The following is a 27770-nucleotide window of genomic DNA, read 5'->3' on the forward strand; positions in this document are numbered from 1 at the left end:
TGTCCCGATTTGCATGTCAATTATATTTGTTTATTTAGCTTAATAATTAATTATTAGTGATCTGATTTTGTTAAGGTTTAAGCCAAATGCAAACGAGTTTATTGCTTTGGTAATGTCAAGTAACAATGTACATTAATCAATTTTAAACCATTTCTACGATAAGCATGATTTATCTTCTAACAGTCTTTTAACATAATACAATTAATAAATGTTTTTACAATTGACAGGTGAATAGTCACTTAGGCATTTTATTTTAGTGTTTGACCTTGCCTTCATTTAAATATCACGTCTTTTTTTTTAGAATCTAATAAAAGAATTAATAAATAAAATTTGACATTCAATTAAATAAACATGTTATTAGGTTCATATATATTATATTTATTATAATTACAATTAATCTAAAATAAATTTAAATTCAGTATTTGGTAGCTCTGTGTTTTTTCTTTGCAATATGTTAGTTTAAACTGCAATTCGAAGTGCCCCTTCACCATAGCCTTTGGCATATTGGATTCTCCAAAGTTAGTCGTGAATTTCTGACGTGTCTAATTTAATCATTTTAATTCCCTCGGATCTTCTGCAACGATGCGAACGATTGCTACTGTCATTGTTACCGCTTCACGATTTAGATGCTTTTTTTTTTTTTGTTTTTCCTTTGGCGTTGCATTTCATTGCACCCCGGTCTCGGTTGGCAAACATTTCCACAGAGACAAACAAAAAAATAAACAAGTATAGTAGATATGCGAAGAAACGAAAAATCTGTACTTTCATTCATAGAGCGGCCTTCGCGTCATTGACTTCGAACCGTCACCGTCACCGTCACCGTGTCGACTTGAATCGCTCATGATCCGCATCAAAATCACGCCGAGGGGTGTGGATCGGTCTGATAAGCCGCCACCTGGCCTAGGCAACAATTTTATAATGCAAAAGACCGAGGTATTTTATAGAAAGGCGCCATAATTACGCGAATTTTTTCCCGAATGCCTTAAAATTTTGTGTTTTCAGTTCGAATTTGCCTTGAGAAAAACCAAAAATGTACTTACCAAATCCCATTTTGTATGTTTCTTGCAGCAATGAATCAACCGGTTTGAAGACCACGCCACAATTCACCACTCCCAACAGACCAACCAAATCAGAGATCCAGAGATCGTCAGCACTATCACTATAGCGGAAGCCAAGGCGAAGGAGATTCGGAAAGTATCGTTTCTAGGCCCATTAACCCTGACCGGAGGATAGTGATTCCAGAGCCGCGTAAGCCAACACATCGGAGCCATGGACTGGGCCGAAGGTGATCTGGTCTGGTTCGACCCAGGCATGGGACATCCCATTCCCGGCGAGATCCAGGAGGTGCATCGCGCTGCCCAGGTGATCGTCGTCCAGGCGCTCATCAAAGGGAAGGTGGGTACAGTTTCCTTTTTTTATACATTTTGTGAAAGTTCTAAATATTTACAATCAGTTTTTATGTTTAATTACCAAACAAGAAAGTCAAGAAATTCATAGAAGTTTTATTCTAAATATCAATTTATTTTATTCAAAATTAAAATACCAAACTAGAAAATATTAAATTACACAAATTAAGTAGACAAGTTAGTTTATGCTCTAAAAATTCTATTATTACTATTATTACTAAATAGTCAATTTGAATTTTGTACAGCCATAAGCCGTAACTCAAAATAAATTTAAATGAATATTTTTAATTTGAAAAATTAACAGAAATTATTATATTATAATTAAAGCACTGCTTAGTTTAAGTGAACTCTAATTTAATGACTCCTTGTTTTTAAACTTTGACATACATTTTTTTTCAAATTTCCTCCTAAGTTCCGAAATTTTTCTTCGAGTGCAATTTCGCACCCCCTGTAGAAGGTGCGAGTTCGCACCATCGGCCCGTTTTGGTTTGGTTTCGTAGCTTACTGTTTGAATTTTCAATTTGTTTTCGGTTTCGCCGCGGCCCATGAATGCTTTTCACTATTTTCACCCGACATGAACTGTTTGCCCGACTGTTTATATTTATTTCGGTTTTCATGAGTGGTGCTGCCCTGGAGTGTTTAGCAGGTTGATGGGGTGTGTGTATGGGTCTGGGTCTGGGTCTCGGAATTTATGGAATGTGCCTTGTGTGTAGACTTATGCGCCGATTTGCTGTGTAACCACGGAGCATAAGCGTTGACCAACAATGAAGTGAATCATTCGCAGCGGATCTCTTTTTTTGGTTATCGCCACGCGTGTTTACTGTACCACCAGACTGTACCACCTGTGCAGTGAATCTAATTGCAGCTGCCAGCGGCCAGCGTTTCCTTTTTCCTTTCTGCCACTCGCAGCAATTATGAGTGCTGAGCTGTGGAACTGTGGAGTTGCATATATCAAGATTGAGAACTCACGGCAATCAGTCGCTAGTCGTCGACTGAAAGCGCCAACATTGGTTTTTAGCACAGGAAAAAAACTACAGAATTACATGGTAGTTTAACATGGTGGAAGATCAAATTTGTTTTGTAAATCAGACGCATAATCTTGAATCCCAAAGCTTGTCATGTCAACATACCACCATCATTATTTCATATTGAGCCTAAAATTTCACTACCAATTTGATAAATACACATATAAAAATATTTATATAAAATCATTGAAAGGCGTTATTAGGGTGTTGGTTCATTACTCAGTTAATTTGATATAAGCCACAAAATCGAGTGTAAAGGTAGCAAACTGAACGGTGCGTGTGCCCATTTTGACGAACTTCACTTTTAGGTTCTCTTATATCAAAAGTGAAAAGAGGCACGTTTTATTTGTAAATAAACATTTGGCAAATGAAAGATTTCACTGCATTAAAATAAACTTATTTTGAACCTTTGAGATTAACCAAAAGAAAGCAAATTGCCATTTGGAAATTGCTTTGAAAATGGAAAAGCTATCATATAGCTGAGTATAAAATGGTATTTTAATATACATAATCATAGTCTGGTTTATTATCAACCTTTCTACCTCAAGCATTCAATAAAGAAATGTGCAGTGTATAGTAAAAGTATAGTATAGGTATTGTCATTAAAACAAAGATAATTGATCGATCTATAAGTTTTTAATTTTGCTGTATGTTAAAATATTGGTAAAATATGTATTATGGCTAATCAATCAATCAACTTGCCAAATAAACTTTTTTCTTGGTTGTTATTTTTTCGCGCCGTGCTCCGTTAAATCACCAGTAGCTGTAATGCTATAACTAGCGGTACCAGAATTAGAAAACCGGCCGCATGTGATTCGTATCCTGTTTGCATCGCCAGTGCCCAAGAACCTGTTGGCAGAACATGTGTTGCCTTGGGATCGGATTCGGATTGGATCGGCTATTCGGACCATGGGAAGTCTCTTGGCAAGGCGTAATCGTTCAACAAGATCAATTATTGGCTAATGCAGCGTTGCAGACAAATGGTTTGCTATTCCTAGCTCAAAATTAGTTGAGATTCTTACTTGGCACTCTTCAGTTTTTGTTGAATGGTTGCCATTAATCGAGTTCTAAAATAAATTAAAGGCCTATTCATTTCTTGAGTATACGTGTTTCATAATTTTTTTTAAGCTTTTAGTTATGTATTATGCAATGGCGACACCGTTACCTTTTATAACTAGTTCTTCTTGTGGTTCTTTAACTCCTTTCTGAATCTTTGAATAGCGGTGACATCATACTTATGATTTTAATTAAGAAAACAGGTTTCGGCAGCATGCCCCAAAAATAATTGTTGAATTAATCGGTTATTCAATGCGTTTTACATTTGCAACAAGAGTGATAAAGACATAAACATGAATAGTATGCCACTTTATGGTTGCATCTTCAATAGATTTATATCGCAGTCTGAAAGTATGCTGCAATGTATTAAGAGTCCATACGTTTTAAGCAAAGTGTTTTATTTGCAAAACGTACTTTAAGTTATACTTAATGTGATTTCAAATTATTGAAGACTTCCAAATGAACATTATTTTGAGGCAATCCCTTGATCGATTGACTCACTTCATTTGGTACTTTCATTGATACGAATACCATTGATATCCAATGGGGAAGTTGCCGAAGCGAATGCATTCTCAGCGGTCCACAGAACATATATTTCACGCCTATTGTTTGGCCAGCTATCAGGTGACAATCCCCAGCCCCACACGATGCAGCTGAGTACTGAAAACTGAAGATTTGAGACTGAAGATTTGAGACTGAAGAATGAAGCCGACGAACTTGAACTGGTTGGGCCTGTCGGAGAAAGTCCCACACACTGGCCACCTAATTGAATGGCGATCGAAGACTGCATCAATGCGATCGGGTGTCTTCTTTCTTTCTTGATACCTTTCTTTCTTTATTTATTTCTTTCTTTTTTTTTTTCTTTCTCTATATGTTATTTTCCTTTTTAATTTTTTGTGGCTGTGGCGAGTGCGTTCTGGTGGCCCACACTAAGTAGTTGGTAGCGGCCAAGTGGTGGCCAACAGGAGTGTCATCTGGTCCGGCCGGGTTCGAAGTGATCCGGTCTACCATACTACTACCATACCACTATACCATCCCCATCCCATCTCTTGCCGTTTTGATAGAACGTGTTTGGATGTTGGATGCAGCGAAAACCGTTTTAGAAACGTTTGGGGAAATTGTGGCAGTGCCGCCGCCGCCAGATTCCGATTCCTTTCAGTTGCATTCGAGACTTCGGCCACAAAACGTCTTTTGAGATACTAGTTCTTGAACTGATCTCGTTTTGGTTTCGGGTTTCTTTTGGGTTTTGGGTTCGGGCTCGGTTTGGGGTTCGGTTTTGGGTTCGGGTTCGGTAATCGCTATCACCTGGAACCCATAGATGCGCATCGTTCGGTTCCATTTGGAGCCGTGGCAACGCGGCGGCGGGGGATCGGTTACGCCCAGTCCCGCCCAGTCGCCCTCGCTGGCCCTCCTCTCGCCGCACGTCCTGCGCCGCCAGCGCCCCGCCAGTCTCGATGAGTCTGTGGAGGATCTGCCCCACCATCTCTCGTCCAAACATCCGGCCCTGCCCTCCAGTCGCCTGCGACGCCTCAAGTGCCGATATCCGCAGGTGGTCAAGCGACTGTCCACCCTCTGCAGCGATGTGATAGCGCGCCATGTGAGCGATGTTTTCCATAGAGTGTCTTTAAGGAGTACTCCAACTACTAAATTCCATACAATCAGCACTGTTAAAGAATATTAATACAATCTATATAGCGTCTAAATTGAGTTAATTTGAGTATAGAACGTCATGTTAGAAATATGTTTCATAAAGTTTTCTTAAGTCCCCCACTTACAAATACTTTTTAATAAGTATTCCAACTAAATTCAATATAATCTGCAGTTTCAGTGTATATTCTTTTATCTACAGTTCAAATAAGAATATATATTATTGCAAATAGAGTTTTGAGTAATATACACATGTGTTTATATCCGTTACACGTTTTAAGGTCTTACTATTATTTAGGGAGCTAGTCAGAAGTAAATAAAATACTTTTTATAATTTGATGTTGTATAGATAACTTACTACTAAATTAATAAATTCATAGGTAAAAATTATGGGATTAATTATTTTTTATTTATTTATTTTGGTCACTAGAAGGAAAACCCATTTAAAGCTTTTACTTGTTCTATAGAGTCTATAGTCTTACAATTTCAGGTAAATCTTGAAATTAATCTTAAATCGCAGAGTTGACTTTTATTACAAATTATATTACATAATTACATGAGACCCTTTTAATTTGATCTATAGAATTGTACTAACTATCAAATTATATTTACTGATGGTACATTTCATATATGTAACCCTTCTAATTTAATCTGTTTAATTGTATTAGCTGATACAATATAATAAGGTACCCTTTTAACTTTACCTACTTTTTGGAGTGTATAAATCCCTTCCCATTTGAACTCTCAAATGGTTATTACTGATAAATGGAACCCTGCTGATGCCATCTCCCTTCCATTGCAGCCACAGACGTTCGCCCTGCAGCCGGGCGAGGGCAGCCTGCGCGCTCGCCAGGATCTGGGCAGCAGCGGAGTGGAGGACATGACCCTGCTGGACGACCTGCACGAGGCCTCGCTGCTGTGGAACCTGCGCCTGCGCTACGACAAGGGTCTGATCTACACGTTCGCCGGCAGCATCCTGATCGCTGTCAATCCCTACAAGATGTTCCCCGACGCCTACGGCCTGGAGGTGGCCAAGCAGTACGCCGGTCGTCCGCTCGGCTCGCTGCCGCCCCACCTGTTCGCCATCGGGGCGGCGGCCCATGCGGCCCTGCCCTCGCCCCAGGTGGTGGTCATCTCCGGTGAGAGTGGCTCCGGCAAGACGGAGTCCACCAAACTGGTGATGCAGTATCTGGCCGCCGTGGTGCCCGGCGGCGGATCCGCCTCGGCCGTCATCACCGAACAGATCCTGGAGGCGGCCCCGCTGCTGGAGGCCTTTGGCAATGCCCGTACCGCCCGCAACGACAACAGCTCTCGGTTCGGCAAGTATCTGGAGGTGTACTTCAAGAGTGGCGCCATCGTGGGCGCCAAGATCACGCAATATCTGCTGGAGAAGTCGCGCATTGTGACGCAGGCGCCGGGAGAGCGCAACTACCATGTCTTCTACGAGCTCCTCGGCGGACTGTCCGAAACGGAGCGCGCCAAGTACGGACTGCTGGAGGCGGACAAGTACTTCTATCTGAACCAGGGCGCCACCGACTGTGCCAGCGGACGTGTGGACTGGGAGTCACTGCAGGGCGCCATGCAGGTCCTGGGCGTATCCGAGGGCGAACGCGAGGGCATCGTGCGAGTGCTGGCCGCCGTGTTGCATTTGGGGAACGTGTACTTCCATCGCCGGCAACTGCGACATGGCCAGGAGGGCGTGGAGGTGGGCTCCGATGCGGAGATCAAGTGGGCCGCCCACCTGTTGCACATCAGTGCCGAGGGACTGCACCGGGCGTTGACCAGTCGCACCACGGAGGCACGGGCGGAACGACTGCACACTCCGCTGGGCATTGATCAGGCCCTGGATGCCAGGGATGCCTTTGCCAAGGCCCTGTATGCCGGCCTCTTCAATTGGCTGGTGTCGCGGATCAATTCGATTGTGCAGAAGGGCGGCACCCATGACGCCCATCGCATCAGCATCCTGGACATCTTCGGGTTCGAGGATCTGGCCGAGAACAGCTTCGAGCAGCTGTGCATCAACTATGCCAACGAGAACCTGCAGCTGTACTTCAACAAGCATGTCTTCAAGCTGGAGCAGGCGGAGTATGCACGCGAACGACTGGAATGGACGCCGCTGGCCTGGGACGACAATCTGCCGGTGATCCATCTGCTGGCCAAAAAGCCAGTGGGCATTTGCCATCTACTCGACGACGAATCCAATTTTCCGCGGGCCACCGATCTGAGTTTCCTGGAGAAGTGTCACTACAATCATGCGCTGAGCGAGCTCTACGCTCGTCCGCGCATCGGTGCCCAGGAGTTCGGGGTGACCCACTATGCCGGCCAGGTGTGGTACTGCGTGGACGGGTTTCTGGACAAGAATCGGGATGCCCTGAGGGGGGATGTGCTGGAGCTGCTGGCCTCCAGTCGCCTGCCGCTGGTGGGTGAGTTGACCAAGCAGTTGCGTGCCCAGCGGGATGCCGGCAAGACCCTGCCCAAGGGTAGCAACGGCAGATTCGTGACCATGAAGCCACGCACTCCCACGGTGGCGGCCAGATTTGCCGACTCACTGCAGCAGCTGCTCCAGTCGATGGGCAGATGCCATCCGTGGTTCGTGCGCTGCATCAAGCCCAATCAGGAGAAGCATGCCCTGCGCATGGACATGCCGTGTGTGCTGCAGCAGCTGCGCTACCTGGGCATGCTGGACACCATACAGATCCGGCAGCGCGGCTATCCGGTGCGCCTGCGATTCCAGCACTTCGTGGAGCGGTACAGGCATCTGCTCGCCTCGCCGCTGGCCAGGGGCACACCCTATCGCGAGCTCTGCCGCGCTCTGCTGGAGGCCATGCCGCGCACGGGTGTGGAGGGACCGGACTATCAGCTGGGCGCCACGCGAGTCTTCCTCCGCGAGGCTTTGCATCGGGCGCTGGAAAGCGGCAGGACGGAGCGACTGCGTCGGGCGGCTGTGAGTGTACAGCGGCATGTGCGCGGCATGCTGGTGCGTCGCCAGTTGGCCCGTCGGCAGGCGGCCGCCACGCGTCTGCAGGCTCGCTGGCGGGGTCAGAGGGCACAGCAACGGTTCGAGCGCCTGCGACGCGGAGCCCTCACAGCGCAGCGCTTGTGGCGCGGACGTCAGGCTAGGAGGCGGGTGCACCAGCTGCGCTCCGATCACCGGCGAAGGCAGGAGGCGCGAGAGGCGGCGCAGCGAGCTCGTGAGGCACGCGAGGCCAAGCAGGCGGTGCTGGAGCGGAGCCAACTGAGCTACCTGGACATACCCGCCGAGTTGGCGTTCATCTACTCGAAGCTGCAGGGCTGGTCGCCGCCGCACGGCGATCGGCACCTGGTCAAGGTACTGGGCACTGTGCCCGGTCCACCGCCGTCGGCCGTCCAGCTGCCCGAGGATCTGGGCCAGTTCTCCTTCGGCAAGTTCAGCAGTGTCTACTGCAATGGCCTTAGGCTGCAGCCCAGGCGGGAGCCCATCACGGCGCCCCTACTGACGAGAGCCGCTTCGCGGGATCAGGACTTCCAGGATGCCCTGGCCGTGTTCAAGCTGATACTCCGCTGGAGCAATGACAAGGCGCTGGAGGGGGCCAAAGAGAAGCTGCTGGCCGATTACATTGTGCACAAGGCCCTCAGCTCGAGGGGATTGCGTGACGAGATCCTGGTGCAGCTGTGCAACCAGGTGCACGGCCTGCCGTCCACTTCGGTGGAGGCCACCCGTTTGTGGCAGCTCCTGGGGCAGTGCCTATGCTGCTTCCAGCCCAGCGCCGCCTTTAGCAAGTATCTGATGCGATTCGTGGACGACGAGGCGCCGACCGCGCTGCGACCCCTGCTCCTGAGGCAGTTGCTCCGCCAGCAGGGCGGTGCTGCCGTGGGCGGTGGCGGTGCCAGTCGCAGCTTTGTGCCCGCCTGGCTGGAGTGGCGTGCCTGGACGCGGGGCTGCGACATGGCTCTACCATTGACCCTGCCGGACGAGGCCAGCCAAACGGTGGCCGTGGACTCGTGGACCAGTTGCGAGGAGGCCGCCGCCCTGGCCGTCGCCTCGCTGGGCGTGGCCAGCCGCGGCTGGACCCTGGTCCTGGACGATGGCCAACAGCTCACGGACAGCTGTGGCCTGGACTATGTGATGGATCTGATTGCGGAGAAGGAACTGTGTCCCGCATTTCCCGCGCCGCGCAGCGATCTGTTGCGTTCGGGCGCCAAGTTTGCCCGCACCGCGCTGCCCGAGGCGGTGAAGCGTCCGGCGGTGCCGCCCCCAGCCCCACCCACGGCGGCAGGCGGTGGCCCGGCCAAGGAGGAGGTGCCGCGGGAGCGTAGAAGCAGCCGTGAGCTGCTCTCGCGCAGCTCGGCGCTCAACGAGCGCTACTTTGAACGCGAACCCAGTCCGGGTTTGGGATCGGGAATGGCAGCGGGAACGGGTCAAGGATCGGGCCAGGGATCGAGTGCGACCAAGTCGCGTTCCAAGTCGCTGGACGACCTGCTGGCCGGCGACATTGTTCCGGTGCCGCCGGACTGCGACTCCCAGGAGCCATTGCACACACTGGGTCTGTCGGAGAGTCGCCTCAACGATCGCTATCACTCGGCGGAGCGACTTGCTCCGATGGGCAAGGAGTCGGCTCCACGCTACCAGAAGTCCCAGCATGCCGGCCGCCGTTCCCATGCCGCCTCGCATGGCTCGCACTCCAGCAAGTATGCGGACAAGGCGGAATATGCCACCCGGTCGTCGGCCATGTCGGACACCAGTGAGGCTCCCTCGCTGGCCTCCCATGTGCGCCGGGTGCGGGTGCCCTCGCAGGCCTCCGATGTGGACCAGTTCCTGGACGACCTCTTCAGTCCGGTGCTGGATGGCTCCCTGGACGAACTGTCCGATGCCCGATCCCTGGCGGCCAGCATTCGTGGTGGAGGTGGCTGTTATCCATTGCAGCAGGATCAGCAGCAGCAGCAGGAGCAGGAGCAGGAGAACGAACCAGAATCGGAGATCGAGGATTTGGATGTCTACATCAACGAGGTATTCCGACCCATAGGCTTGGTGGGCGAACTGGAGCAGCTGGCCAGCAAGGATCAGCTGGCGATGGCCATCAAGGGAGGTGGCAATGACTTTGATGACTACATGGATGAGCTATTTGAGGCCATGCCAGTGGCCCAAAGCCTGGACAAACTGGTCAACAAGGAGCAGCTGGCCATGAGCATTCGTGGCGGTGGCAGCACGGACAGCAATGGAGGTGATCCCCTGCTCCATCAGCTGATGCAGCTGCCCGGTGAGCCGGAATCCGGTCCAGCCTTGTACCAGCAGCAGGTGCAGCGCGCCTTCCTCCAGTCCGCCATGGCCCAGAATCTGCAGATCCAGCAGCAGCTGCTGGCCCAGAATCAGGCCCTCCAGACGCTGCTCAGCCAGCAGGCGTCGGCGGCGGCGGCAGCGGCGGCCAGCAATAGTTCCGCCGCCTCACCGCCACCCGCTGCTCCAGCGGTGCTGAGCAGTCTGTCCATATCGCCGCCGCCGCCGCCGCTGCAACAGGCAGCATCGCCACTGCGCCTGAAGACCATGCGGAGCAGTTTGGTGGTCATGGAGGCACTGCAGCCGCCGCCACCACCGCCACCGCCGCCGATGCCGCCGCCGCTGGAGTGCAAGGATCCGTCGGAGACGCGCCACTTCCTCGATCCGTATGGCCGGGCCAAAACCGTGAGGATCGGCAAGTGGCGCTGGCCACCGCCGCAGGATGAGCCCCAGTTCCAGACCGAGGAGGATTTCTTTGCCTTCAAGATGCGCCAGCATCAGCGCAAGACCACGCCGCAGGCGCAGCATCATCAGCTGAGTGGGAACAGCAATGGCCTGGAGCCATCGGCTCCAGGAGCACGTGGCTCCTCGGCCACGGCCATCGAGTGGGAGGAGTTCGAGATCGAGAGTCCCACCCCGCCGCCGCCCATGAGTGGCCAGCTAATGCGGAGCAGCATCCGTTTGGAGACCACCACCACCATGACCAGCACTTCGGCGGTGAGGGACAGCAGAGACAGCAGAGACAGCAGGGATGGCCAGGATGTGGGACAACAGCAGCCCATGCAGAGTGTGCTCACCACCAAGCTGGCCAAGAAGAGCTTCGAAATTGGAGCGGATCGTCCGCCGCCAGGAAGTGTGGGCAAGCTGAAGCTCAGCTCCGAGATGCGACAGCGCCTGGAGCAGGTCACCGCCGGCCATTCGGTGCGCTCCACCGTGTCCAACAAGTCGGAGCAGCGTGCTCCGGCCAAGCTGGAGGACACCAGGAAGCTGATGCTGCAGCAACAGCTGGGCGGACTCTTTGCCAGCGTGACCGGTGGTGCTGGTGGCTCTGGCTCAGGAGGAGGCGGCGGAAATGGCGGTGGCAGTGGCGGGCTCGATTCCCATGCCACAGTGCGCACACAGATCGAGCGGATGGAGGGCAAACTGTCGCCGCCGCCGGCTCCACCATCGGGTGGCTGGCCGGGCGTGCTTCTGCCACCGGCTCCCAGTGTCCCGGCACCGCCGCCACCCATTCGGCCGCCCAGCATGGCGCCGCCCGCCCCACCGCCGGCGCCCCAGAGTCCGCCGACGGCCAGGAGTCCCGAGCCGGAGCCCGACTATCGCATCTCCGGCAGCCAGGCGGCGGCAGCGGCGGCGGCCAAGGAGCACGTGCCCGCCTTCATTCAGCGCCAGGAGCGCGACACCTTCGGGGCAGTGCGTCAGCATCAGCAGCACCAGCATCAGCAGCACCAGCACCAGCAGTTGCTCGGCAGCCATCACCACCTGCACCTGGAGGAGCATTCGGCCTCCCCCCTCGTCGCCGGCGGCCGCTGCCTGGGATCAGGCGGAACGGGAGCGATCGCGCAGCCGGAGCCGGAGTCGCGATCGCGAGGATTACTCCGAGTCGGTGTGGGACCGGGCGGAGGTGGAGGGCCCCGCCTCGGGCAGTGGCAGCGAGAAGGAGCGCGAGAAGCGGGAACGGGAACGCGAGCGACTCTACGAGATCCGTCAGGTGGAGCGGGAGCGGGAGAGCCACAAGGTCTACCAGCCGGCGCCGCCGAGGGTGATCCAGGCGAGCCTGGACACCACCGGCGGTCATCGCAGGGAGGATCGAGCCGGCGGCGGACTGGCCACGTTCCGCACCCACATGGCCCAGAAGTACGAGCACGAGCGCAAGCGCAAGAGCTCGGCCAGCTCCGGGATGCGCGAGGAGCTGGACTCGATGCACATGACCACGCCGCCGCCCGTGATGGTGCCGGCACCGGTGCCGCCGCCGCCCACGATCACGTCCCAGTCCAGTCCGGGACTGGGTGGAGCTGGGGCCAGCAGTGCCTGCCTCACCTACAACCGGGTGCCGTGGAAGCTGCGCGTGCGCAAGGAGGTCTTTCAGCCGCACGAGCCCATTGGTCCGCCGGTGGCCCTGGATCTGCTCTTCGCCCAGGTGCTGGGCGATGTCTTCGGGGTGACGCCCTGCCTGCGGATCACGCCGCAGGAGAAGAGCTCCGCCCTCAACATGCTGCACGGTCATGGCGTTAGTGTGGACACGCTCTCCAATCGCAATGGCACTGGCGCTGGAGCAGGAGCAGGAGCAGGGGGAGGAGGAACTGGAGGGCAGGTGAGAGCGCTGGTAAAGCGCCACCTGGTGGACATGGCCCGCGACTGGCCGCTGTACTTCGCGCGACTCTTCGCCGTGCAGGGAGCACCGCTCTATCCGGACGTCAGCATCATGGGCGTCTCGCACAGCGGCCTGTACTTGGCCCGCCGCGATGCCGACTACCTGATCGTGGTGCAGGCCATCTCCTTCGGCGAGATCCAGAGCGCCGTCACCCTGCCGCGTCCGGCGGCCCTGCAACTCAATCTGCGCAACGGCAAGCACCTGGCGCTCCATGCCGCACGCGCCGCCGCCATCCAGTCGATGGTCACCGGATTCGTCCATGAGTTCCGCAAGGTGAGTTACACATTTATTACTATTTACTAATTACTATTTACTACTTTAAACTATTTGTTAACCATGTGCATTATGCATTTGAGCTGGAAACAAGTAAACTTTAAGTATATGCTCTTTAAAGAAAAGCACTTAACTTTTAGCTAATTTTCTTTAAAAATTATGATGTTATAAAAAATTCTAAAATTTGACAACAAATTGAATTTTTTTTAAATTTACCAGGGACCAAAAAGTGAAAACGTACTTACAACTCAAAAAGCCGTGAATTATTTTGGTTTTCATTGATAAAAAACTGAAAAAATCTAATGAAACTTTGTTGTTTTTTTGTAAAAATCATAAGAAACAATAGTACAATTTTGGAATGTCTTACATTATTAGATTCGCCATAAAAAGTCCAATAAATTTGCTTTTACAGCTAAAAAATTACCTTTTCGACAGGGTTTCCCAAATTATGAAAATTGCAAACATTGGATTAAAACTACGATTTTAGACAATCAAAGTTTTTTTGTAAGAAAAATATTATTTTTAATTTATTAAATAATTTTTAATATTATTTATATTTAAAAAATTGATTTTAAGCATGGCCAAAAGTATGCAAGAAATTTTTCGCAGTCTTAGACATTCAAAGCTCTCAAGTTAAGTTTGGAACTTGATTTGACAACCGCTTATTTGGTTGGCTAAAAAATACATTCAAAAATATAAATTTACTTTAAACTTAAACGAACAAAATATAACATAAGTACGTGGGTAAATGTTAAATAATTTGAAGTAGCTTTTCTCCTGGTTACTTGTTAGCAAGCCCCAAAGTGGTAAATTAATTTTTAAAAATATATTAAAATTGACATTGAACTATTCGTCACAATATTATCATCTTGTTCCAATTGAGATTTTTGGCTTACCAATTATTTTTTGTATCAATTATTTCTTGTGCCAAATTACTGGAGATAAATACAACAATAATTGCATTAATTGCGTGAATAATTGCAGACATTGCTTATAATAATGTGGCCTTAATGAAACTGTTAATGTTTTTTACGGCCTCAAGATAATAATACGGCAGCTGGGTAATTTCGAAGTGTTATTTTTACATCGAGCAGACATTAAGCGATTGACTTTGCTGATCAGTGTCGCATGACACTATATGTATATATAGTTTCCTTCACTGAAAGTTGGCAGTGAATTTAGAAATGTTTGTTAGAAATTCGTAAGCTTAGGTGTTTCCTATTCTTGGCTTTTAGTTTTGTTAAAAATAATGAATGGACGGTAATCTAGCCAACTGGATTGGTTTTCCTTTTGCACGCCTTGAAGCTCAGTGGGTCTCAGTGGGTCTCAGTGGCTCCGGCCATGGTAGTTTCCAGCGCCATATAAGCTTCATTCGCGCATGGTTGATATTCATAGTTGGCGCACGTCCATCACTCGAGTGGAGCTCGAGTCCAGTGTTTACTTTTCATTTCTCTTCTTATTTGACACTTCGAACGGGTATGCACTTTTCGCCAATCAAAGTTGAAGGAGATGTTGGTAAAGATTGTCTCATTTACTGTTTAAATATTTGACAAATCAGTTTCTATTAATTCCACAAGTCATAGAAAGCTAGTTTGCCTTTAAATTGTTTTTTCGACTGTAAAATACTAACTTCAAATACTTATTATAACAACATAAGGAAGGAACGAAAAGTAATCGTGATTTAAGTCTTTTAAAGGACTACTAGAATTTGTACTTAATTTTAAATTTAAAAAGACAAGAGTAAATTGATCTTTATTTGCTTTCCAATTTAGAAGTACAAGCCACAGTAGTCTTTTTAGAATAACAATTTGAGATTAAAATATATTTTTGATTGAATAATGTAAAACTGTAATATGTAAGTATTTTATTCAACATAAATATCTATTATCAGGATTTGTTTTAAGCAAAATGTCCACATATGTTTTAATATGACAATATTTTGTTTTTTGTTTTGTATATATCGTATTACCCGTTTACTTCTTATTAGAAATAATAAAAAAAAAAACAAAACATTTTTAATTGTGCATGGAAAAAAAAAATGTTAATGTATTAATTTTATAAGCGTGAGTGAACTTAGACTTTAACAAACTTCTTAAAGCCCTTTCTTATTTCAGTATGTGCATAAAACCTAGTTAAAACCGTTTAGTTAAGTTTTGAAATGAAATTTCATTAATGATACTCCTCTAGGGTAATGCCGCTTCGCGTCGGGTTTTCGAATTGTGTTTGATCAACAAAATGTTTTCCATTTTACCCCCCTTTTTTAAGTTGTTTTTTAATTCAATTCACTTTATGCGTGAAAACTCGTTAAACGCCAAAGCTGGTCAGTCTGAGATGTGGATGTGGATGTGGATGTGGAGTCGGGAGCCAAAGAGCAGTCGAAACAGTTATCACAGCGGGGCAATGGGTATGGGTATGGGTATATGGGTATGAATATGGGAATGGGTATGGGAATGGGTATGGATAGTATGGGGAGAAAGACTTTCGCGCTCTTTCTCTGGGACTTTCCGCTCGGCTTGGCCAAGTGCTGAGAGCCAAGAGTTAAGAGGCAAGAGCCAAGAGCCGCGTTTTCACTCAGCCCCAGCTCAGTTGGTCTTAACTTGGCTTAAAGCCGCTCTGCCACTCTGCCACTCTGCAAGTGTGGGCCTCTCTGTTCTGCTCGGCTGCGAGTGAAATGGCCAGTCAGTCGGATGGCTCTTTCCCGTCTTGACCACGCTGGCCAGCGTCCGTTTCGGCCAGCTTTGTGTTTTCAGTTTTCAGTTTTTAGCCTTTAGTTTCCAATCGTTAGTTGTTACGAATGTGCGGTAACGGCATCACGCAGCGCACTGCTCTCGCCTCGAATTCTTTATTCGTGACTCTTCGATTTGACCAACTTTAGCTTAAGCTTAAGCTTCTTGTTTTTTAATGTGCTCTGTCGTGCTAAAATGTTTTTCTTGTGTCTCGAAACAAAACAAAGCTGAGCCCAAAAGCGGCCCGGACTGAACCCAAAAAATAAAAAAAAAAATTCACAAATCGTAAACAAATCCAGTGAATTCCCTATATAAACCAGCTCCTTTGTGGGAGCAGTTCGAAACTAGTCAAAATTTAATACTGTGGACAAACACTTTCCAGTTCGTTCCAAAACGATTTGGATAGTTAGCGAGCAATTGCTAAACGTTTAGTGAAATCGGGAGATCTCACAAAAGCAGTTGATTGTTTATATTTCATGATTGACTTATTTTGAACAATGAACTAGCATTGTTTACTTTAAAATAATAGTAATTGAAGGGTTAATTTATCTGCCTTCTCTTAATTAAATGATCATTCAAATATATTTTTAATACATCATATTTAAATATTATTTTGTCTGTAAAATTTCGAGGAATATATAGCTTACAGTATTTAATAAACTAAGATTTCACTTACAATTTCTTAAATCGTTCTGCTAATTCTATAAAATATCCTTTGCTGACACATATTATTTTCAAAAATGTAATTAAATTAATTAAATAATTTAAATTTTAATTTAATCGAAATGCACTGGCATTGTCCATCCCATGCTTTATTATTTTGGTTACTTCATTCCGATCGCGCAGTATCGTCGATTGGCAAACAATTTGGCCAGCCATCCGTGCTGGCTTTAACTCACAACTCGGCAATAATTCCAATTATATGGCCATATTTTCGAACTGCTCTCGCAGAGATAAAATATCAGGCGACGATCGCTGAATTTTCGCCAGTCCATCAAGTGGAAAGACAAACTGCAAGTGGCAAATTAAAATAAATTAAGGCAGAAAAGCGTAAAAAAATAACAAGAAAAAAAAACAGCAAATAAATAAATAACTCGTAGCGAGAGAAGAAACAAATACGGCACGCATTTAACTGTGCATTGCCAATTTCCACACATCAAAATCAAAAGGAAAAAAAAAAATTACAACAAATTACAAGCAAAGCGAGGCAAGAAAAATCGCGTATACGTATGGCTTGATGTGTGTGTCCGACCATCGAATCCATTTCACTCACTCATTGTGCGGGAAACGCTGTCCGCTGCGGTTCGTTTTTCATTTTTTCCTCGCAAACGAATTTTCCTTGTTTTTCTTCGTGTTTTGTTGTTTTATTTTTGTGTGCCTGCACGTTTCGTTTTTCGCCTCGAACCTCGAACCGCTGTGCAAACAATATATTGAGCAGCCATCACCATGGTGGAATTGAGCCTGCTGCCGGCCGTCCATCCATCACAATGCACTAACTTTCACTGAGACGGCGACGGAGACGGCGATTTGGAGGTCTTATGTGGCAATGGTCGTGACTGTGCCATCCTGAACCCAAGTCCAGGGATCGCCAAAATGTCACAGAGCGTGCGGGCCAGCAAATCCTGCCAGGCGGTGCAGTTGACCTCCGGCGGCGGCAGTGTCCCGCACAAGTTTAGCAGCATTGTCAACAAGGTGGAATCGCTGATCAGCAAAATGCACCACGACAAGGTCAACAACTTTAAGTTGCTGCAGCAGCAGGCTCAGCACAATCAGCAGAATCATCAGCATCATCAGAATCATCAGAATGAAAAGAATCATCAGAATCATCAGAATCATCAGAATGATCAGAATCATCAGAATCACAATCACAAACAAAATCAGGATCAGGATCAGGATCAGCAGGAGGATCAAGAGAATGAGGAGTGCAAATGCGCCTCGCTGGACTCGTTGAACAATCTGACGGACGAGGAGCACGAGATGCTCTACACGGACTCGGACGATGCGGAAATAGCCCACATAACGGGCACCACGGCGGCCCAGGTGCACCATGGCACCCAAAGGCACCAGTCGATCCACCTCCAGCAGATGCGTCGCAGTGATCTCGACCAGCTGACCAACGAAAGTATTCGGGAGCTCAACGAGCAGTGCTGTGCCTCCATGCAGATGCACGAGGGCACAGATCGTGGCGTGGCTGACGGGGATCTCGGACTGGCCAACGATAATGCCTGGAGCGTCGAGGAGGACATTGTGTACAAGTGCTGCACTACGGCCACCCTGAGATCCAACTCCTCCGCCGGCAGTCTGTGCGAACAGTGCTGCCTGGAGGAGCAGCAGCTCGGCTTCAAGATGCAGCTTAGCCAAAGAGATGACAACAACAACAACGAGGAGCAGGAGCAGGATGAGGATCACGAGCAGGAGGATGAGCAAGAACAGGAGGAGGAGGAGGAGGAGGAGGAGCGGTCTGGTCTGGAGTTGACCCCCCAGATGGAGGGACATCCCAACACCTCGAGTACTTCTTTTTCCGTGTCCGCCTCCAATCTGGGTGCTCCCTTTCCGGTGAGCAACCCACTGGCATCCACGGCCATGCTGATTGGGGGCATCTCGAAGACGCGGAGGGTCAGCAATGCCAGCAGTGGGTCAGTCAGTCGCATGGAGACGATCCTCGAGGAGCCAACGGAGTCCAAGATATCGGTCAAGGAGATCCTGGCGCGGTTCGAGACCATGAACTCCAATGAGGTAAACCCCCCCATCACTCTAATGATACATCTAAAGATGACTTGATCTCTTTCAATCAAAATTGAAACCTTAAACAACCAAACAATTGATCATACTAAAAACCCATCTTTCGATCAGTAAGGATAAAATAGGAATCCAAATTACAAACAAAAATTAAAAAAACAATTTATCAAAGATTAACACGAGCTTCTGATATATATTTTGTAGTATTAATCGAAGATCTTTTTTGTCACCGATAAATATATATTTTTTTATAAACAATTTAAGGCCAAAGTTTTGGTCAAAAATAACATTGTTTTTCAGAAACCGCTGTTATGTTAAACTTATTTATTTTGCTTATTCCTTCAATTATTAATTTAACGAAATTCGGTTTGGTTTTTTATTTCAATCAAATTAAGATGAAGAAGTATTAAGAACCAACTCTAGAATTATTTTTGAAACCAACTGCTTTCAAATTCTGAGAAAATGAACTTTTAAAACAAAAGCCTAAAAAAAAAAAATTAAGGCTTAAAACTTAAGGCACTTTCTTTGTTAATTTGAACGGGTACCTTGGTACAGATTTCAAAAATTGTATTGATAAAATTAGATTAGAAAATGTGTTCACAATTTGATTAATCATTTTTTGTTTGTTATTTTGCATTTCCATAAACTGTATGCGTTTCAGTTAAGGACCGTTTAAACTGTATCGACTATATTTAATCGCTTTCCCTTTTAGTTTATCCGCTAATACTAGCTGGCCACGAAATTTCGGAAGTAAAAACAAACGAGAAGTTAATCAAATACGAGTGCTTTTCAGCAGCCCACCGATTGGGCCACAAATCATAATAGCATATGTTTGGCGGGGATTTTGGGAAGTGAGATGAATGTTGGTAGTGGAGGGCCAGGGGTAGGGGCAGGGGTCTAACGGTGCTATCAAGTCGACACATAATCGCATTATTAGCGTGGCCAGACGGAGTCTACAAAGGCCACTGGGCAGTCAGTCAGCGCAGTGGTAAACCTCTTGTGTTACATCACGAACCTCATTGCTGGGCCGCCTGGTTGGTGGGCTAATTAGCGGGTAAACTGGCGATCTCCGGTCGGCAGTCTCGGTTATACGGTTATACAACAGCGGGTGATACATTAAGCCGTCGTCCCCGCATTATGACAGCATCTCCGCCAGTCAGTCAGTTAGGCAGTTAGCCAGCCTCTGTGTCAACATCGTTGGTAACGACCTCTGAACCACATTTGTTTTTGGATTACTTTGAAAGGATTTATTAAATATTCCAACGCCAAATATAAGCATGAACTTTGTTTTTAATTTGGGGACCATTTAGATATGAAATAATAGCTGTGAGTGTTTTAAAATAATATATATGATACAAGAAAGATTTTTTTTGTTATATGTTGTCAGCAATACAAAGCAATTGGTAACATATATTTAAGAAATATTAATTGAATTTATCAATCAAGCAAATAAAAAACCCCTGCGTTTTTATTTTGTATTGCCTTATCAAAACCTTTAAGAAAAGATTTGAATATCAGAAAATAATTTAAAGAATGAAAATTTGTATTAAAAGCGATTTGCCAAGCATTATGAATCAAATTAAATGTTAAAGAAATAAACAAAAAAAATAAACAACTTGTAAATAACTTTTTCAAGGTTTTAAAAACAAAAATTTAAAGATAAACTTAAATACCAAATATAGTATACATTGGGTAATTGAACAAAAAGGAAATTTAAAAGAAATTTACTTAGCATTACGAATCAATGAAAAAAAAAAGTATTTAGCTATTATCAATGAAATGTTATAGTATAAATTCAACAACTTTTAAATACATTTTTGGAGGTTGTAAAACTTAAACATTAAAGATAAATTTGAATATCAAATATACACTGAGTAATTGAACAAAATTACAAACTTTAAATGCTAAAAGACCGTTATTATTATACGAGATTAAGTCACGTCTTGAACTGAGTGATTAAAATAAACAATGGGAAATGTTTATGCTTTTCCATTTTGCTGACCACTGGCTTTAATGAATCCATAGATTGTGTTTAATCGATCTTGTCCAACTGCAAGAGGTTGAATTAAGCTGACACGGGGAAGTAGGATGGGTATTGCACGTTCTAAATTCCATGGCGAACTTTCTTGGCCTCGGAAAACAAGAGGCGTGCTGGATCAAAGAAGATGCCATCACGTTCCTGGTTCGGGTTCGATGACCACTCGTGTGATGTGTGTGCGATCCATAAAAAAAACTGAAGATGAAAGACAATAAGAACTGCTGAATGGGATGGCTTGGTTGGCTTGTTTGGCTTGGATGGCTGACCCACAAAGATGCAGGCAACGATACTACAATATGGGTTATTATACGCAAGCGCCGTTTTCCCCGAACGCTAAAAACCAAAAAAATAAAAACATTGTAATTTAACTGTAATTTGATTTCAATAATTTAATTACACTTTTCGTGTGTGTTTTGGATTGTGCGTCTTTATTGCGCCAGCCGCCGTTTGCTTCCCCCAATGGTAAATTACTTTTATTTCTTTCGACCATCCGCTGCAGTTTGCTTCGCCGTAAATCCATCCGAATGGACAAACGAGCGGACTGGTGCGCATTAATTTCGAATTTTAATTAACTCGAGCTGGCAAAACAAAGAAAAGTGAGCCAGCGGCACCGGCAGCGGCAGAGGCACATATGAAATAATACAAAGCCAGCCGAAAAGAAAGTTTTAGCGGTCACTTAGAAATTACACTCCAAATTTAACTCTTGTTTTTGCTTCATGTGAGTGCGAGTGCGAGTGTGTGTGTGTGTGAGACTTTGCGAGAATTATCGCTGCAAGACGACGAGTGCCAGAAACTGGAGCATTTAGAGTCCGATTCAGGCCATCTGACCCAGTTGGGAGCCAGGTTCCAGTCCAGGTCTCATATACCCATACCCATACCCATACCCATACCCATATGAGCCGCTAAACACAAGATTTGGCCCCGATTTTGGCTGACAGCAAACAGGCATGTCGTCTATCGTATATCGCATATCGCAGACTTCTCGATCGCATCCAGGCAGCCCCAAGACTAGTCCCAAAAGCCTCTGGCTGGGATTAGGCACACGTATCTGGGTGATCCTCGTCGCAAGGCAATCCAGATGTCTTTGACTGTACGACGATTACTGTTGAGCCTGTTGTTGTTGCACCCACGCCATTAATGAAGTGTTGGGGTGAACTGTTTGCTATACACTGAGACTTTTTACATAATCATTTGTCCTGCCTTTCATTTGGTTTTTTTTGTTATTTCATACTGTTGATTTAAGGGCGAATCTAATTTTAAGACCTACCCACCAAGCTTCTTACAATTTGCTTATAAATCTTTTTTGTTGCGGTTTGTTTATAATAATTTCAAAGAAATGAATATTTCTCTTTATTCTCTATTTTTTTAGAGGTTTGTTTATATTTATGTATGAGGAAGTAAATTAAAATATTTTGATAAATTTTTGTACTTTACTATGTATTATTTAACCAACTTGACTTGTTACCAAATACCCTTTTACTTATAAAAAAAAAAGAACTTGCAATATTTTTGAGGTTTTGCAGAAATGAAAATACAAAAAATTCTTTCGCAAAATTGCACATGCAATTAACCACAAAAAAAATGCAGAGTAGCATGAAAATTTCATGAAATACGTTAGGCAGTCATTTTAATAACTTAACTTGTTATTTTATACATTATTTTTTGAGTGGTTTTCTTAACCGCACTAAAGCAAGCTGAAACTGAAAACAGGAAAACGACCGAAAATCATGAATAATTTATAAACCCAAAACCCCTGTTATATTTTCATTCCGTTGGTTTTGCGTAAAATATAGATAAAAAAAAACTTAAGCCAAGCAGCCAATCAATGAGATACAAAAAAAATATGTATAAACAAAAGAAAATAGTTTGTCTTTGTCGAATCACTAATCGCGTGGCTAAATTCGTTTTTGAAAATGATATGTAGTGCAATACCAATCACCATTAAAAATATCGATCCACTTTTCCTCTCTTTTGGAAAATATCTCTTTGATGCATTTTCTGTTGTCATTAAAGCAAATTGTAGCAATGCCAAAATCAATCTTTATTTACAATAACCAGTTGGGTGTAATGAGTTTGTCTTTGTTTGCTATTTGCCATTTGCTATTTGCTATTTTCCTGCAGTGGTTTTTCACGTAGCTGGCCAAAATTTGAACAATGCGCATAATTTTTCACATATGGCAAGTTGATTGATTGGTGAAAGATTTCCGCTTTCATAAACAACAACTTTTACTAATCTCTTCTCGCATGAGCGTGCAGAATGGATTGTGAAGAAGGGTGGGCGGCTTTCGGGAGGAAGTATCTATCTAGCCATCTATCCAAAATATATGGCTGCGTGTCTGTGGGGGCGTGCAAAAACCAAAAAAAAAAAAAAAAAAAACGTAAAAAAATGAAAAAGAAAAGAAAGCAATTGCAACAAATTGCACCAAATAATTGAATGCAAGCAATAAAAGTGAAAAATCGGCAATGCCAACGCCAAACAACACTTTCGTTGCCAAAAACGCAGTGACCACCCCCCTCCACCCCTTCTCCATTCCCCGCCAGCTGTCACCGGTCAATTTGTGAGCATAAATCATCTGCCACGCCCCCAACCGGTCCCGCCGAATGGGCGGCAATGGCAACTGGCAACTGGTTGCTCCGAGCTGGCCAAAAAGGCGCCCAGCAACTTTCACATGCCATTGACATGGCCGTCGAAATATGCGAGTTGCGCCTTGCAAGTCGATTAACAAACGGTAGACCCCTCTCGATTGCACTCGACTGCAGTGCACGGTAAAAAATAATTGTTATCGCCATGCAGAAATCGACTTTCGAAACCGATATTCAATACTTTCTTTAAAATTGTTATTGACCTGATCTTAATATTTATGACTTACACATTCAATTCGTTATGTACTAACGATATATATTTTATAATTGTAACCCAATCTTTTTCTAAATTAAATTTATTAAAAAACAAGAAAGAAAGTAAACTTCGGCAAGCCGAAGTTCATATACCCTTGCAGCTATTGCAATAATTAAACATTTTTGAAAACATTAAAATTATGATTTACTGCGTATATGTTTAAAAACATTGAAGCTATGATGATTTGCAGCTCAATTATTTGATAGTTATTATACCCTTGCAGAGGGTATTATAATTTCAGTCAGAAGTTTGCAACGCAGTGAAGGAGACATCTCCGACCCTATAAAGTATATATATTCTTGATCAGCATCACTAGGCGAGTCGATCTAGCCATGTCCGTCTGTCCGTCCGTCTGTCCGTCTGTCCGTCTGTCCGTCTGTCCGTCTGTCCGTCTGTCCGTCCGTTTATATGCAAACTAGTCTCTCAGTTTTAAAGCTATCTGCATGAAACTTTCCCAAAAGTTGTCTTTCTATTGCAGGTAGTATATAAGTCGGAACGAGCCGGATCGAACGACTATAGCATATAGCTCCCATAGGAACAATCGGAAAAATAAAGGAAAAAAAATTATAACTTTGCTGTTTTTTAATTTTTTGTTTAGTTCTTCGACATTTAGTAATGGTTAAATATTTCCGATTTACGGTTTAAATTTCATCAAAATCGGACGACTATAGCATATAGCTCCCATAGGAACAATCGGAAAAATAAATGAAAAAAAATTATAACTTTTCTGTTTTTTAATGTTTTGTTTAGTTCTTCGACATTTAGTAATGGTTAAATATTTTCGATTTACGGTTTAAATTTCATCAAAGTCGGACGACTATATCATATAGCTCCCATAGGAACAATCGGAGAAATAAATGAAAAAAATTATAACTTTTCTGTTTTTTAATTTTTTGTTTAGTTCTTCGACATATGGCAATGTTTAATTATTTCAGAATTATGGTTTAAATTTTATCAAAATCGGACGTCTATATCATATAGCTCCCATAGAACTAATAAAAATATATAAAAGAACTATCTAATAATTGAGCTGCAAATCATCATAGCTTCACTGTTTTTCAGTATATACTGAAGTAAATCATAATTTAAATGTTTTCAAAAGTATTTAATTCATGCAATAGCTGCAAGGGTATATGAACTTCGGCTTGCCGAAGTTTGCTTTCTTTCTTGTTTTATATATTTTTATTGTTCCTATGGGAGCTATATGATGAAACTTAACCGTAAATTGGAAATATTTAACCATTACTAAATGTCGAAGAACTAAACAAAAAATTAAAAAACAGAAAAGTTATAATTTTTTTTCATTTATTTCTCCGATTGTTCCTATGGGAGCTATATGATATAGTCGTCCGACTTTGATGAAATTTAAACCGTAAATCGAAAATATTTAACCATTACTAAATGTCGAAGAACTAAACAAAAAATTAAAAAACAGAAAAGTTATAATTTTTTTTCATTTATTTTTCCGATTGTTCCTATGGGAGCTATATGCTATAGTCGTCCGATTTTGATGAAATTTTTACCATAATTCTGAAATATTTAACCATTGCTTTATGTCGAAGAACAAAACAAAAAATTTAAAAACAGCAAAGTTATAATTTTTTTCCAATTATTTTTCCGATTGTTCCTATGGGAGCTATATGCTATAGTCGTCCGATTTTGATGAAATTTAAACCATAATTCTGAATTATTTAACCATTGCTATATGTCGAAGAACTAAACAAAAAATTAAAAAACAGCAAAGTTATAATTTTTTTTCATTTATTTTTCCGATTGTTCCTATGGGAGCTATATGCTATAGTCGTCCGATCCGGCTCGTTCCGACTTATATACTACCTGCAATAGAAAGACAACTTTTGGGAAAGTTTCATGCAGATAGCTTTAAAACTGAGAGACTAGTTTGCATATAAACGGACGGACAGACGGACAGACGGACAGACGGACATGGCTAGATCGACTCGCCTAGTCATGCTGATCAAGAATATATATACTTTATAGGGTCGGAGATGTCTCCTTCACTGCGTTGCAAACTTCTGACTGAAATTATAATACCCTCTGCAAGGGTATAATTACAATAATAATAATAGTTTTTTTTTAAGTAAATAAGATCAAGGAATTTCAATCAATGATCCAGGAATTTTTTTGAATATGGTGTACGCTTTATATCTGGTAGCACTGGGCATAAAATGGAAAAAAAAAAAAAACTTTTTACTTAAAACTTTAGGTTTTCCTTATTACTTTTTAATATTAATTTTGGCGTTTTGACAATTTACAACTGCAAAAACTTTGCATAAATATTTTCATCAGTGTACTTTTAGCCTTGCCACTAGGCTTAAAAGTAATTTTTCTATAATATTTTTTTGACAATCTTTTTTGCAAAGCCATGGCGATTACGTTAATTAATTAGTTATCCGGACTTTTGACAAAGTGATGATCTAACAATAAAATCTTAAGAGATGCGATGTAAATAAAACAACAATATAAAAAATAGTTAAGTAAGTGAAAAATTAATATTTAATATACGTTGTCACTAGTGCAATAAATATAAGTTTTACCTTGCACAATGGACAATAAAAATTAATAATTAATAAAAACAAACAAATAATAAATGTATTTAGATACTTCAAACTAATTTAAAATAATACACTTGTTAGTATATTTAATGTTTATACACAAGTGCAATAAATGTGTAATTACTATGTTGGCCTAGGATGAAAATCATAAATACTGGTATCCATAACTGAGATCTTTCCTTCCTTCCCCTTGCAGTCACAATCGAAGGCGTCCACCCTGTCGTCCGGAGCCCGTGCCGCCGCCCAGACGCTGAATGTGCCGCTGGAGCGCCTGGAGTCCCGCCAGGCGCACGCCCAGCGCAACGAGCACGGCATGGATGGCGGCGGATCGCGCCAGAACGATTCACTGCAGCAGCAGGTGCAGCAGGCCGATCTGCACCACCATCTGCAGCACCACAGCCAACAGCAGCAGCAGCAACAGCAGTTCGATGACGCCCTGGAGGAGCAGCAGATGTCCGCCGATCACCAGCAGCAACAGCAGCAGGGTCAGATTCAGGGTCAAGGTCAGCAGCAGCGCTTCCTAAAGCAGCAGAGCTACCTGCACTCCGCCCGCAAGTCGAACGCTGGCCAGCAGCCGTCCTCGCTGACCAACGGCCAAGTGCACCAGCAGGAGCAGATCCTGCAGCAGCAGCAGCAGCAGTCGCAGTCCCTGCCGCACCACGACCTGGACGCTAACTATCTGGCGGAGGAGGCCAACGGGGGCACTCCGCCCTCGGTCACCAAGTACTCGCTGCTACAGTTCGCCATGCAGCACTTCCGCAACGAGTAAGTTGATCGGGGGGAAAATTAACACGTTAACTCGTTGCAGTGGGGCAAAACCGACCCACTTCTTATGTTTAATATACACTGGTAAAAATGAGCAACAAAATCAAATATTTTGTACTCACTTTAAATATTTTTTGTTAGGTTTTCTTATTTCTTTTTTGACTATTTTTCGGAATGGATTTTAAAATCTGAAAATGTAATTCAAATTTAAATCACATTTAACTTGATTACAATGAGTTTAAATCAAAAAGGAACTATTTTAAATGATTAAATACTTTAATATTAAATCATGCAATTTAGGTGGTCCGTTTTGGAACTCAGTAACTCCTATTTGTGCTTTATACGATTAAGGACACAACATTTAACTAATTTCGATTTTTCGACATATTAAAGCCGCATTATATAATGGCTTTCTGATTGTTTGAATTGAATTAAATGGAGATTATATCTTCTCACAGCCAATTGAGGGACGCTGACCGGCACCACGAGCGGCACCAGTCCGCCGCGAACCGCTCGTACGCGGAGCTGGTCAAGTGGCAGGGCCACGCCATACGCCTGCCGCTCCTCCGACTCCCGAATGACCTGGCGCCGCTGGCACTCGAGTGCTTCGACTGCATCCTGCGCTACTGCGGCGACATTCCGCTGGATCCCGACCTCACCGAGGTCAAGTGCGTCTACACCGTGCTCATGGTGAGTGTGCTTCTGGGCTATGAGTTCTGGGTTCTGGGTTCTACGTTCTGGGTTCTTCATTTTGGGTTCTTCATTCTGGGTTCTTCATTCCATAACCTGTTGAAATCGGTGACATTAAGGTGGGTGCCGCAAATACTCATATTGCAACAGGTTTTGGTGCCCTAGAAATTCAAACGGAAATGGATTGTGGACACCTCGAAACACCTCAAAAACCAGCTGTGAGAGAAACGTATTCTAGATCGTTTTGCAAGTATGTAGGAATTTTATGTGCCGAAAGTGGATTAGAGATCATGACAGTAGTGTGT

The 27770-nt window shown here is 44.7% G+C and overlaps 1 protein-coding gene across 1 annotated transcript in view; it reads left to right on the forward strand.

The window, feature by feature from the left end:
* LOC108144263 (unconventional myosin-XV) overlaps window positions 1-27770 on the forward strand; it is a 38571-nt gene that overhangs the window by 7807 nt on the left and 2994 nt on the right. The window contains 5 exon segments of the mRNA XM_017268949.2: window positions 1069-1395; window positions 5937-11897; window positions 11899-13035; window positions 26207-26775; window positions 27234-27465. Of these exon segments, the coding sequence (XP_017124438.1) occupies window positions 1270-1395; window positions 5937-11897; window positions 11899-13035; window positions 26207-26775; window positions 27234-27465 (8025 nt within the window). The 5' untranslated portion in view covers window positions 1069-1269.

The sequence above is a fragment of the Drosophila elegans genome, unplaced genomic scaffold (genome assembly GCF_018152505.1).
Source record: "Drosophila elegans isolate 14027-0461.03 unplaced genomic scaffold, ASM1815250v1 contig_149, whole genome shotgun sequence".
NCBI lineage: Eukaryota > Metazoa > Arthropoda > Insecta > Diptera > Drosophilidae > Drosophila > Drosophila elegans.